This window comes from Castanea sativa, chromosome 1, assembly GCF_040712315.1.
Source record: "Castanea sativa cultivar Marrone di Chiusa Pesio chromosome 1, ASM4071231v1".
In the NCBI taxonomy this organism is placed as follows: domain Eukaryota; kingdom Viridiplantae; phylum Streptophyta; class Magnoliopsida; order Fagales; family Fagaceae; genus Castanea; species Castanea sativa.
In genome coordinates this window covers 55,055,686-55,069,622 of record NC_134013.1, presented here as the reverse complement: position 1 = coordinate 55,069,622, position 13,937 = coordinate 55,055,686, and the positions used below count along the sequence as shown (strand labels likewise).

General features: G+C 36.1%; 2 protein-coding genes across 2 annotated transcripts; one reads left to right on the top strand and one right to left on the bottom strand.

Moving 5' to 3' along the window:
• The first annotated feature begins 3,622 nt into the window (after window positions 1-3,622).
• On the top strand, window positions 3,623-6,224 carry LOC142630424 (WD repeat-containing protein VIP3). Its single transcript, XM_075804421.1, has 2 exons — window positions 3,623-4,079; window positions 5,483-6,224. The coding sequence occupies exons 1-2, from the start codon at window positions 3,741-3,743 to the stop codon at window positions 6,107-6,109; spliced, it is 966 nt and encodes a 321-aa protein (XP_075660536.1). The 5' UTR covers window positions 3,623-3,740; the 3' UTR covers window positions 6,110-6,224.
• A 1,349-nt stretch (window positions 6,225-7,573) lies between these two features.
• On the bottom strand, window positions 7,574-10,822 carry LOC142622264 (threonine synthase, chloroplastic). The gene is made up of 2 exons (XM_075795712.1): window positions 9,155-10,822; window positions 7,574-8,018 (listed from the first exon to the last, which is right to left on the bottom strand). The coding sequence occupies exon 1, from the start codon at window positions 10,747-10,749 to the stop codon at window positions 9,166-9,168; it is 1,584 nt and encodes a 527-aa protein (XP_075651827.1). The 5' UTR covers window positions 10,750-10,822; the 3' UTR covers window positions 7,574-8,018; window positions 9,155-9,165.
• Window positions 10,823-13,937: the final 3,115 nt, after the last annotated feature.

Here is a 13,937-nt window from a genome sequence, read left to right as displayed (position 1 = left end):
GAAATAAATGCATTTATTTAGTAGGGTATTTGAGTTCATTTTTTTTATAATAATAATAATAGTAATAGTAATAGTAATCATAATAGTAATAATAATAATACTTTTTTTACAAAGGAAAAAAACTAATTATTATTGTGTGCTTTCTTCTTCTTTTTTTTACTCATTTTTATTTATATATATTCTTTTTATCTCTCTTAAAATTTACATGCTTAGTATTTGTGGTGGGAATTTTTTTTTATCACTACATGTTTGTTTTTTGTATCTACTATTAAAGGTACCTATACCTCTACACCTCTACACACCTCTCTACCTCTCTACACCTCTCTAAACCTCTGCCCCTCAACACCTCTATACCCCTATTTACACCTCTACACCTCTCTACCTCTACACCCCTACACATCTACACCTTTCTACCATTGAGCAAACTAATTTATAGAATTTTGATCAACCTTGGGCCTAAACAAAGGTACTCTAAAAATTAAATCAAATGATGCAAGGAAAATCACTAAGTGAATTAATCATCCAAATAGGAGCATTGGAAGACTTGCAAGAAGGAAACATATTATCAAATGACATTGGTGTAGAGCTGCTCTAAATGTGTGATATCTTTTTCTCTATGAAGACATCTCTTTTTCTTTTTCTTTTTTTACTTAAAATTTTTTTTATTTATACTTATGGTGGTATTTATAGATTTTTCTTTGGTGAGGTTGGTGACTAATTCCCCATGAAGTGGGGAACTCAGAAAATACATCATTGCCGTTAGGTCGATTAAGAGAACAAATTTCCAAGGCGCCTGCCTTAATGATGTAGCCTCTGTTTGGGACGTGTGTTTTGCGTTTTCCAGCGATGCATTTCTTTTAGTGGGTCCCGTGCACTGTTCACGGGACGTGTAAACTATTTTTTTTAAAAAAAAAACTTTAAAACAGGGTCCCACGGCGCCATCATTCATTTAAAAATGATTTTGCTACAGTGTTTTCAGTTTTCAAAAATAAGCGGTATTCAAACAGACCCGTATTATGGGGGAATTTGTCATTTAACATTTAATGCGAAAGGATTTGTGGTTGGTATAACCATTTGAATAATAAATGTTGATTTGATAGGTAAAAAGACTTTTCTTTAACACTTATATCAAGTTCTAAATAAGTTTTATTATTAAGCTAAGGGGATTCCTTGATTTGTAATGTTGGGACGGTCCCGTCAAGGCTGGAATCGAGTTACTTCAATTGAGTGTCTCCATGGAGATGTGATCGGTATGTCTTCTAGGTTGATTATTTGAGATAAGATAGGGCTTGGAAGTTGCTCCAATTATGCCTTGAATGGTATATGACACCATGTGCTTTTGGGCATAAAACAAAGATTTTCACAAGGTCTTTTTGCAATTATATCAAATTTATAAAATTGTTCACTCAAAGGGGAATCCCATGACACCATATAGGTTTAGGGTCATAATCTAGAGTAATGCTGATAACGTAATATTTTTTTTTTCCAACCATTGATATATTGTTATAGTGATGTGATTATTTTTATAAAAAATTTCAACTTATGGCGTTCGCTTCTGATGATAGCTCTTATTATTAAATCAAGATACCAATCAGCTTTTGGTGTAGATGGGGATTGAATCACAGATCTCTTACTCAATCATTAGAGATTTTACCAGTTGAGCTAACTGGAACCCACAAATAATGATGTGATATAAAAGCAAAAGAAAAAAAAAATACACACACACACACACTCATTTGTGTAAAAAAAAAAAATCAAAGGCAAAAAGTTAAGAGAATATTGTATACATTTTATTACTATATGTGTAAAATTTCAACTTTAAATTTTGAGAAAGTGAAAAAATTAAAAATAAAATGACTTCTAGGCTTCTTTTCTAATTGTGATGTATTTAATTATGGTTCCAAAATAAGTTTTTTTATTTATTTTAAATCTCAATAGATAATATTTATTAGATAATCTAATTACACATATTTCAACAAATTACTTTTTTTAGAGCCAAATACATAAATAATTTTCGGAAGGGGGATGATATGACACTTATTCGTTTTCAAAGCATACTACAATAACACATGGCAACTTCCTATATTTAATTGATATATTGGACAATTAATGCCACATGTTAAAATATTATTTGTACAACTCAATGTGTTTACTGTAATATTAGACACGTGGCATCTATAATTAAAGTTTTGAATGAAATAAATGCATTGATTTAGTATGGTATTTAAGTTCATTTTTTATAATAATATATATATATATTTTTTTTTACAAAGGAAAAAAAGATAATTATTATTGTGTGCTTTCTTCTTTTTTTTTTTTTTTTTTACTCATATATATATATATATATTCTTTTTATCTCTCTTAAAATTTACATGCTTAGTATTTGTGGTGGGAATATTGTTTATCACTACATGTTTGTTTTTTATATCTACTATTAAAGGTACCTCTACCTCTACCTCTACACCTCTACACACCTCTCTACACCACTCTCCCTTTACACCTTTCTAAACCTCTGCCCCTCAACAGCTCTCTACACCTCTACACCTCTATACCCCTATTTACACCTCTACACCTCTCTACCTTTACACCCCTACACATCTACAACTTTCTATCATTGAGCAAACTAATTTATAGAATTATGATCAACCTTGGGCCTAAACAAAGGCACTCTAAAAATTAAATCAAATGATGCAAGGAAAATCACTAAGCGAATCATCCAAATAGGAGCATTGGAAGACTTGTAAGAAGGAAACACATTATCAAATGACATTGGTGTAGAGCCGCTCTAAATGTGTGATATCTTTTTCTCTATGAAGATATCTCTTTTTCTTTTTCGTTTTACCTTAAATTTTTTTATTTATACTTATGGTGGTATTTATAGATTTTTCTTTGGTGAGGTTGGTGACTAATTCCCCATGAAGTGGGGAACTCAAATAATACATCATTGTTGTTAGGTCGATTAAGAGAACAAATTTCCAAGGTGCCTGCCTTAATGATGTAGCCCTCGTTTTGGAAGTACGTTTTGCGTTTTCTAACGGTGCATTTTTTTTAGTGGATCCTGTGCACTGTTCACGGGATGCACAAACTATTTTAAAGAAAAAAAAAACTTTAAAACAGGGTCTCACGACACTATTCACACATTTAAAAATTATTTTGTTACTGTGTTTCCAGTTTTCAGTTTTCAACAATAAGCGGTATCCAAACAAACCCGTATTGTGGGGGAATTTGTCATTTTACATTTAATGCGAAAGGATTTGTGGTTGGTATAACCATTTGAATAATAAATGTTGATTTGATAGGTAAAAAGACTTCTCTTTAACACTTATATCAAGTTCTAAATAAGTTTTATTATTAAGCTAAGGGGGATTCCTTGATTTGTAATGTTGGGATGGTCCCGTCAAGGCTGGAATCGAGTTACTTTATTTGAGTGTCTCCATGGAGATGTGATCGGTATGTCTTCGAAGGTTGATCATTTGAGATAAGATTGGGTTTGGAAGTTGGAACATAAACATGTTTTTAATTCAAGCACCCTTCGGGCCAGGTACTAACCAAAGGATTTTTTCTGGGCCCATTGGGCTTGGGCTCTATAAGAGTCCTTTTGAGTCCGCATCGGGTTATACCCATTATAGAGAAGTTTAAGAAAACCCATTTGGATCCAGATTCCAAAACTTCAAACGCACTTCAGAAATAACAGTGATTCTCTGACTAGGGTTACTCTTCTCTTTGAATTTTCTACTGCAATGAAGCTCGCCGGACTGAAATCCATCGAGAACTCCCACGACGAGTCGGTATGGGCGGCCACCTGGGTCCCAGCCACGGAGACCCGACCCGCTTTGTTGATGACCGGGTCACTGGACGAGACCGTTAAGCTATGGGGCTCCGACGAGCTGGTCCTGGAGCGAACCAACACCGGGCACAGCCTGGGAGTGGCCAGCGTGGCGGCTCACCCGTCGGGACTCATCGGCGCGTCGGCCTCACTCGACAGCTTCGTACGTGTCTTCGATGTCGATACCAACGCCACCATTGCCACTCTCGAATCTCCTCCCTCTGAAGTCTGGCAATTGCGCTTCAATCCTGAGGTTATTTTACCATTTTAACCTTTCGTTCTTTTTTACTTTTTTTTTTAAAGTGTTTGTTTGGTTGCCGAGAAAATTAGAGGAACGGTTAAAAGTAGCAAGTTCTTAATTTTAGTTTTTGGGAATTAGGAAAACGAAAAATTTAGAATCACAACTTGTTAAGCTGTGAAAAAGGCTGTGACTCTTGATGTTGTGGTTGTTATGCTCGAAGGCGATATAATTGAGCTCAAGCTTGGTTCATAGGAAAGAATTCATGTATTTTGATGTACTCTTTGCATACCATATTTTCGAAATCCTTGCATCAATTAGCTAAGTACATGAAACTCTTCTACTTGTTACAATGATGGGGGAGTATAGCTTTTGTTGCTAACCTCAAGTAGTTCATGAGAGAGGCTTGACTGGTTGATTGGTGTCGTGTAGTTTGATGTCGATCGTGCTTATTAGGTGCAATGGCTTTTCACTTACGTCTTGTGTTTGCTAAAACTTGTGAGTTGTAAGGAATACATTTGCTTGTGCACCCTTTAAATCTGCTTGTTGAGAGTTGGGATTTTCTTTTTATAGTTCTCCTTGACTGCCTCAACCTGTTGTGGTACCATCTCCTGTGCCAGCTTATTAAAATTCCATTCTAGAACTAATGAAAATTTTTAAATTTGCCTAAAGAAATGAAATGAGCAGCCTACAGATTATATTTTGGAAGCATTGGGCTCCATAATCGGCAATTTTACAAGTTTAGTGTGACTGCAAGAGTTGCAATTCTCTTTAGTACTTTTCAGTAGTGCTTGTTGTGTGATTAAGGTGTACCCACTTGTGGACAGTGGAATGTGTCTGTAAGTTGTCCTTTATATAGAAAAGCAACAAATTTTTGGTATGTTTATGTTTGTATTCTAGTTTGTTTTTTTGTGTTCTTGAGTGTATGTTCTTAAGATAACACATGCCAAAATAATTCTTTCTGTTTTCCCCCCCTTCAAAAAGAAATTTTTATCGAAGGATTACATAAATACACAGTCGCCTCCCCCCCCTTCCCCATCAAAAAGAACCTTTTATCAAGGGATACACAAATACTTAACAAGGGTACAAGAATACTGAGCATTGATGGTTGTGTCATCTAGACACAAGAGACTTGTCTAGACTAGCCACTGGCACTTGCATAGTAGCACCACGCAGTTTTAGCATATAAGGGTTACACACTGGTTGATGCCATTCTTTCTTGTCTACATATGTTGATTGGCTTTTTGTGCAGATAGCATATGCAAATTGTGCTTTAGATATGCATCCGTGTATTACAGGATGAAACAAGTGTGCCTCTTTCCTTTCAAATAACACCTTAGAATCTATGTAAACTAGAAATCCACCCCCATCTATTTGAACATTGGCTCAAACTTATTCTGACTGTAGCTCCATTTCAGGGTTCTACTCTAGCAGTCGCTGGTGGGGGTAGTGCATCAATCACCCTTTGGGACACTGCCACATGGAGTCTGGTTGCCACTCTACCTATTCCTCGTCCAGAAGGTCCCAAGCCCTCTGATAAAAGCGGCAGCAAGAAGTTTGTCCTGTCGGTTGCCTGGAGTCCTGATGGGAGACGACTTGCTTGTGGCTCAATGGATGGCACCATCTCTGTTTTTGATGTAGCTCGTGCCAAATTTTTACACCACTTGGAAGGCCACTTCATGCCCGTGAGGTCTCTTGTGTACTCCCCTATTGAACCACGCCTACTCTTTTCAGCCTCAGATGATGCACATGTGCACATGTATGATTCTGAAAAGAAGTCCCTGGTTGGAGCCATGTCAGGTCATGCTAGTTGGGTATTGAGTTTGGATGTAAGCCCAGACGGGCAAGCTCTTGCAACAGGTTCAAGTGATAGAACTGTGAGGCTCTGGGATCTTAACATGAGGGCAGCTGTGCAGACAATGAGCAATCATACAGACCAGGTCTGGGGAGTGGCATTTCGACCACCAGGAGGGACCGGGGTGCGGTCTGGTCGGCTTGCTAGTGTATCAGATGACAAGAGCATATCACTGTACGATTATTCCTGAAGTAGCAAGAAAGTGTAGGGCGTTGACTTTGATTTGCGTTTGTTGTAAAATGTTACTAACTTCTTGCGTTATCGCTTATCACATTGATTTCAAGAAATATTTGGTTTACTTCCTACTTGATATTCTGATTGAATTCACGTGTTGGGTAGCCTAGTGTAGCCAGCTTGATTGCGCCTTCAGCCGATGATCAAAACATGGACCTTTCTGTGAAGGCCGGTGATCAAAACAAGGACCTTTTTGTTGGGTAGCCTAGAGTGAGTGAAATCACGTCAAATAATAATGATAAGAAAAGAAAGATTTGCAAATAATATTGATAAGAAAAGAAGGATTGGTTAATATATCATAGATGAATTCAAATTCATAGGCTTAGTTATAATAATGATAAAAAAGATCGGTTAATATATTGAATTTAAACTCATAGCTATATAACTAAATGTTAAATAAAAAAAAAATGAAAAGTGCTACATTTTCACAACCCTTTTACAACAAATTATAAGTGATAAGTTGTTATTGGTTCTAATTTGAACTTCCTATTGAAATTATTTATTTGCCCATCAGTAACAACCAATAACAACTTGTCAAAATGTTGTCGACATAGCATTCTATAATTAAATTTTTTTTTTTTTTTTTTGTTGTTGTTTTGGATCAATAAACTTATATATGAATTAACCTAAAGGATCCTATTAATGAGTACCATTAAGATATTTGTTAATGGATCATTTTAAGAAATTTTTAATAAAACTTTAATGAGAAATATAAAAAACTATCAAGAAAATCAATTACTTTTTCCTTTTCCCTTAAAAAAGTTTTTAAAAATATTTTTAAATCAATGTATTTAGGGTACCCTTAACATTTCCTTAAATTAAACAACCAACTTTCTACTTCGGCTGTATCAACGTATGTACATTTATCAATTTAAAAGAAACTCAATTGGAGACAACGTAGAAGCACTTGATTTGTCAAGGGCGTTTCACACTTAGCCAAAAGAGATACCAAAGTCATGATTTCAAGTTTAAAATTATGACTTAAAGTCACAAGTTCAGTTCATTTTGGTCTTGTGTGGAATAGAATTTTTCATTGAATTTCAGTACTTTTAAAAATAATTTCTTCCTTTAACCCTTTTTTACACCTTCCTCCCATGATGTCTTCTCTTTGTACTACTTTTGAATTTTGATTTTTGATCATTGTAAACACTGAGCATATTCTCTCTCTCTCTCTCTCTCTCTCTCTCTCTCTCTCTCTCTCTCTCTCTCTCTCTCATAGCCATCTACAAGAATGTATACACATGCATTATGATCATAGTTGCTATGGTCCCAAAGCGGAAAGGCAGGCGAAAGGAAAATGAACCATAGGTCCTACAGAGTCGAGATTCGTAGTTTTGTTGTGTTAGCTCTTCCACTTTTTCTTTTTCTTTTTTTCTTTTTTTTTTTCCACACAAATTTTTTCGTAAAGAAAATTTTCTTGTTAAGCATAACAAAAAGATTAATAAATGTAAAATAAAAACAATAATTAACATCCCTGGGATACCTTGAAAACAAAAAATAACAGTGTACAACAGAAATAAGCATGTTCCAAGGCCTGATTTTGCGGATCATCAACATCCCCACAATTTATGTAGCATTTAGCAAAGCATGCAAAACTGTAGTGGAGAAAAATAGCTTTGAGTCAACACATCTTCGTTCAAAGTCAGACTCACAGTACGGAGTTTATTTGGACAAACATTCTTGGGGTTTCGCATGTCAAAATTCAAATAATTTAGGTATAAAATGTACCACTAGCTTTTTGCCCTGCACAAACCTTCTCCAAAAATAGAAAAAAAAAAAAAAAAAGGCTTTGCCTGCTTCTTTACTGCAAAAGTTGCTGCTTTCCTCTGCAATTCAGGCTATATTTGTTTCACCTGAAACGTTTTCTGCATTTTGTTTTTGGTGTTAAAGCAAAAACGCAAGTAAAAACAAAAACAAAAACAATAAAAACAAAAACCTGGTAGCAAAAAAAAGTGCTGCGTTCTTTTACAGTGCATGTCTAAATCCAAAATTTGAAATCCAAGACTACAAAACTGAACAGAACTTCCTTTGTTCATAGATTTATATCGTAAACTGGTGATTGATAGGAATTTTTTTCAGGATATTCACACGTTACAAGAATTTTGGTATGAATTTAATATATATATATATATATATATATATATATATATATATATAAAAGCATTTTCCCTCTCCTATGTCAAAAAAGAACGAAGGAAAATCATAAATCAAGGCATTCCTACGCCTGTGCTGAAGAAAATGCTTTCCATTTCTAAGTTCTGCCACGTCCTCACGTTTCATTCTAAGACACACTTTTAAGTCTTTAACTACATGAAACGACAATAAAGTAAACCACGCCATACATCTGGGAAAAAGTTGGAGGAACTTCTAAAGGCAATGATTGAATCGGGTAAATTATTTTACATCATATACTCACTCACTAAAAGGCAATGATGAAAAGACACCACCACCTTAAACATCACATTGTAAACCATCCCATGCATGTGGACGATTCTCAATGCAAAAGCACGGTCAAGAACACAAGATTTTTTCATAATAATTGATGTCTCAATTTTATAATTAGAGCAAATATTATTTTAAGATAAGTCTTTTATTAGTACAAATCTCGTTAACCTAGTAATCTCTCAAAATCATAGATGTCAACTTATATACAGTTTTTTTTTTTTTTTTTCTTCAAAATATAAATTTCTAAATACAGTTATCCACTTTATCCTTTTGAAGCCAAATAAATCAATAAACTTAAGCTATCATGACCTGACCAGTCGTGATTGCTTTGGATTTGCACACAAAATTTTTAGCCTATAATGGAATTTGATCCGTAAACAGAGTAATTCTACTAACTCCAAAAAAATACATACGTGCCTCATGATTATGCTTTGTAATCAACAAACCCTTGTACAAAAAAATTCAATGAGAATCCATATCACCAAAGTTGTTTAAAGTAAGAAGGAAAAACACAAAACAAACACAAGTGCTAAAAAAAAGACAAATAAACACTTACAATGCTCACTCTCATACTTTGGGACCTTTCTTCAAATACTGCTGCAGCAAGTCCATAACCGCTCCAAAATCATCCTTCACTTGCACGGGCAGGTTCGCGAACCGGCATTGCATACTGTCGATGGCCTTAGAATGGTAATCGATCTTCGATTGCGTAAACTTCAACCCATGAGCAGTGCTAACCACCACAGTACGATCACTAGCCCCAATCACGCCACTCTTCCTCAGCTTAATCAGAGCCGTCAACGCCACACCAGTATGAGGGCAAATGAACATCCCGGTCGAATCGGCCTGAGCCGTCGCGTCCATCAGCTCCTCCTCCGTGGCCTCCTCCACGATCCCGTCCGAATTCTTGAGCGCGTACACTGCTCTCTCGATCGAAACCGGGTCTCCGATCTGTATCGCACTTGCAAACGTTGAATTCGCGGTTACAGGCTCGAAATTCTTCCACCCTGACTTGTAGTACAAGTAGAGAGGATTGGCGTTCGCCGATTGAGCGCAAACCAGGCGAGGAATTCGATCCACGAGCCCTAATTCCTCGCACATTTTGAAACCTTTGTAGAAAGCGTAGATATTACCGAGATTGCCACCCGGTACGATCACCCAATCCGGAACTTCCCAATCGAATTGCTGCAAAATCTCGATCGCCGCGGTTTTTTGACCCTCGAGTCGCAAGCTGTTCAGCGAGTTGGCCAGGTAAATCGGCAGCTCCGACGTCACCTCTCGGATCAGCTTCATACAGCCGTCGAAATCGGTGTCGATGCTGAGGACGAAGGCGCCGTTCGCGATCGGCTGCACCAGTTGCGCGATGGAGATTTTGTTCGCCGGGAGAAAGACTATGGAGGGAATTCCAGCCGAGGCGCAGTACGCCGAGAGAGCAGCCGAAGTGTCGCCGGTGGAAGCGCAGCCGACTCCGACGACCGGTCGTTTGAGTTTGCGGAGGCGGTTGACTTGGCTGACCAAGACGGTCATACCTAAGTCTTTGAAGCTGCCGGTGTGGCTGATTCCACAGTGCTTAACCCAAAGGTCGTTCATGTTCAAGAACTCTTTGCCGAAACGCTCGGCCCAGAAGAGATTGGAGTTTCCTTCGAAGGCCGAAATGATGTCGTCCGGGTCGATCTCCGGTAGTACCCACTCCTTCTTGCTCCACACGCCGGAGCCGTACGGCCACGTGGTTTTCCCCACGCGCGAGTCGAACAGCGACCTCCAGTACGCGCCGTCGTACCTCTTCAGCGCGTCCATGTCGTGCTGGACGTCGAGGAGCCCGCCGGATTTGCTCCGGTACACGATCTCGTCGAGCGAGTAACACTCGCCCGAGTACTGCCCCGCGTTGAACGGGACGTACTTGGCGCTGAAATCGGAAGAGGAGCCGCCGTCGACGAGTCGGTGCCGCCGCGCCTCTTCCCTGATGTTCTCCTCGGCGGGGCGGCGCTTCTTCAAAGCCGTCGGCGGAGCCGAGTTGTTGTTGTTGTGGCTGTCGTTGGTGGCGCTGGATACAATAAGTAGTGAAGGGCGGTGTTTGGGTAATGGGTTTTGGTAAACCAGTTTGGGTTTAGGAGTGAGAGATGAGTAAAAGAGTGAAGTAGCTGAAGCCATTTCTGAGAGAGAGCGAGAGAGAGAGAGAGAACGGAGTGAAGGAGATAGTGGCGGCGTTGATAGTATTGAGAGCGTTAGATCTTACAAAGGGATAGATAGTGGGCCCCGGTTTATACAACTGTCGCTAAGTAATAGGCACGTGTTTTATTTAATTTAATTTAATTTATTTTAATTTTTTGGGTTTGGGTTTGGCCGTTTGGGGGGATCTTCCAATGGGATACAGAGATTCTGTCTGAATTTTGGAAGTATCCGATTTTTATTTATTTATTTATTATTGTAAATAAGGGAACTGATAGTATTTGATTGTGAACCTGAATCACATTTCAGGGTGAATTCTACTTATTTTCTAAATCTAGAAATTCTTTTTTTCTTTTTTCTGAATCTAAATCTAGAAATTCTATAGGCTGATTATTGATACATGTATATTTATGTACTTAAATACGTACAGCTATTTTCACTCACTAAAATGGGTACTAACGGTAACTAGCTGCACCAAATCTTGTTAATTTCCATTATTTTGACTCATGGAAGTTTATGAGAAAATTTAAATGATTTCTCGTGCTGAAAGTAACAATGAGAAATGTTAACAAGCATGGTGTGGTGCTTGTTAAGATAGGATTATATTAATACAAAAGGATAAAAAGTTATTAAAATAATTGCCAAAAAGGAAAAAAAAATTGGTAAAAAATTATCAAAAATGACAAAAAGTAAAAAAAATGTGTAAAAAGCTGTTGTTAATCGTTAACACACCCATTAAGAATTTCAACACAATTCTTTTGTAGAGAGAGAAGATTCTTAACCTATTTCAAGCTAACACATCATACTATCATGTCTACAAAGTACGGCCAATTACAAAACGCCACGTATTGTTACTAGATTTTATTATCACTATTTGGAAACCAACAGAAATTTGTCAAATGTCGTTAAAATAAAGACATAAAAAGCATGCTAAAAACCAATCACACATCGGTGCATGTAAGCAATGATATAAGTAGTCCAGCGCATGTAAGTAATGACATAAGCAGTCCAATCAAGTGTTGACATGTGTCATCTTGAAAATCAAGACATTTCGGCCCATCAAAAGATGCCATGTGTCTTGCAGAAAAAGTTTTAAAACTTCTCTAATCAGACAGTGACACATGTCACCAATCAGATTTCGCCATATGTTGCTCACCCACACCCAAACTCCTATAAATAGAAGCCTTCCTAAGGCATTTCAACACACCAACATATCTTCGAACACACACCAAGACATCTTGGGAGAGATCTTGGAAGACACCAAAACATCTAGAGCACAAGCAGCATCAAAGAAGATTTAGAAGTACAAAAACTCTACTAAAATCAAGTCTTGAAGCCTCCAGGAACTTCAAGAACTTCAACCTCGAATACAAAGAACATTTGAAACATAATCATCCAAACTACCTGCTTAAATCTTAAAATTTGTTGGAATCAAGCTCAAAAGCCTCAAGAAACTTCAAGAAACCATAAATTGGTGAAACTTTATGAATTCAAGCCTTCAAAGCCCCTAAGAATTTCCACCACAAACTTTCAAAGAAGAAGAACACATGAAGAACAAGAAGAACATAAAGAACAAAGGACTTCTAACAAGCTCATAACTAGAGATTTATTGTAATTCCATTTCAAAGATCTTTGATCCATTCCTTAGCCAAATTGAAGGATATTTTGTGTTCGAATCAAAATCACATTACCACAATTCTGATCAACAAATCTTTCATGGAGATTGAATAAGAAATCACTCTTTTGTAATCACAAAGAATTGTACCACATATTCATCAATACAAATACACATTTGTGAAACTATTTTACTTGTTTGACTTTATTTCAAACTCGAAATTTAGTCGTCCTACATCTTTCTTTAAAAAAAAAAAATTAGAACATTCATGTCAACCTCTCTAGCATTTTACTAAACTAACCTTAAAAACTTATCTTTTAAATATTTTAACAAGTAGACACATTCGTCAGTTTTAATTAGATATGGCAAAATGGGACAAAATTTTTTGACCCGACCTGAAAAATACTTAACCCGAACCCGATTTTTTAACCCGAAACAAAAATGGGTTGAACCGTTACCCAACCCAAGTTTTTTGAGTTTTTTGCGGGTCAACCCGACCCGACCCGAACTCGAATCACTTTTTTTTTAAAAAAAATTTTTAATAAAAAATAAAGTAAAATTAAGACAATAGTAGTTTAATTGTTTATTGTGAGTTTTAAGGAAACAATTGATATATTTACATATGCAAATTAATTACAAGATAAATGGTTGAGTATTCTGTAATGAGTAAAGATTTTTAGATATCAAATAACAAAGTACATGCCAAGATAATATGGTTATAGGAGAGTTAATAATATAGATTTAAAATTGTAGAGATGTGTGAGAAACATTCACAAGTGTAAAAATAGTGAAGTCAAAGTATCAAATTAGCATAAATTATGAATGCTTAGACTTATTTTTTAACAATTTATGTCCAAAATAAACGGCTTTTCAAAATAAATTATGATATTTCTTAAAGCGTATGTTGCTTAACAATGATATGATATTTATAAAAGAGACCATGTATAAATAAGTAAGCAATTAAATTTTAATGTATATCTCAAATTAAAATAGAGTGCCAACCACAATTGATAATAGATTATAAAATTAATTTTCAAGATTGTAAATTTCTTATATGTTTTTATTCTTTATCAAATGAGTAATCCAATAAGTTATTTGTAATTTTGTTTTATATTTTGGAATGTTGATATTGTTTAGAAATAAAATATGTGTATTTGTTTTACTTATGTTTGTGTTATTTTGTTTTAGATAGCAATGTTAGGATTTGTATAATTTTAAAATTATTGAATAAGTATTAATAAGTTTAACTGAATTCATTCTTGATATAAGTGGTGAAGTCAAAATAATGCATTTTACATCAAATAATTTGTTGCATAACTTTCTAAATGACAAATACATGTTGTTTTATTTATATATAAAAAAAAATAATGTGAAAAATATGAGTCAACCCAACCCGACCCGCAACCCGATTGACCCGAACCCATTTTTAACCCGCTTAAGATGACTCGTTTTTTACCCGTGACCTGTTTAACCCACAACCCGATTGACCCGACCTGAACCCGCCCCGCCCCGCCCGTTTTGCCATGTCTAGTTTTAATATTTATTTCTTTACTCT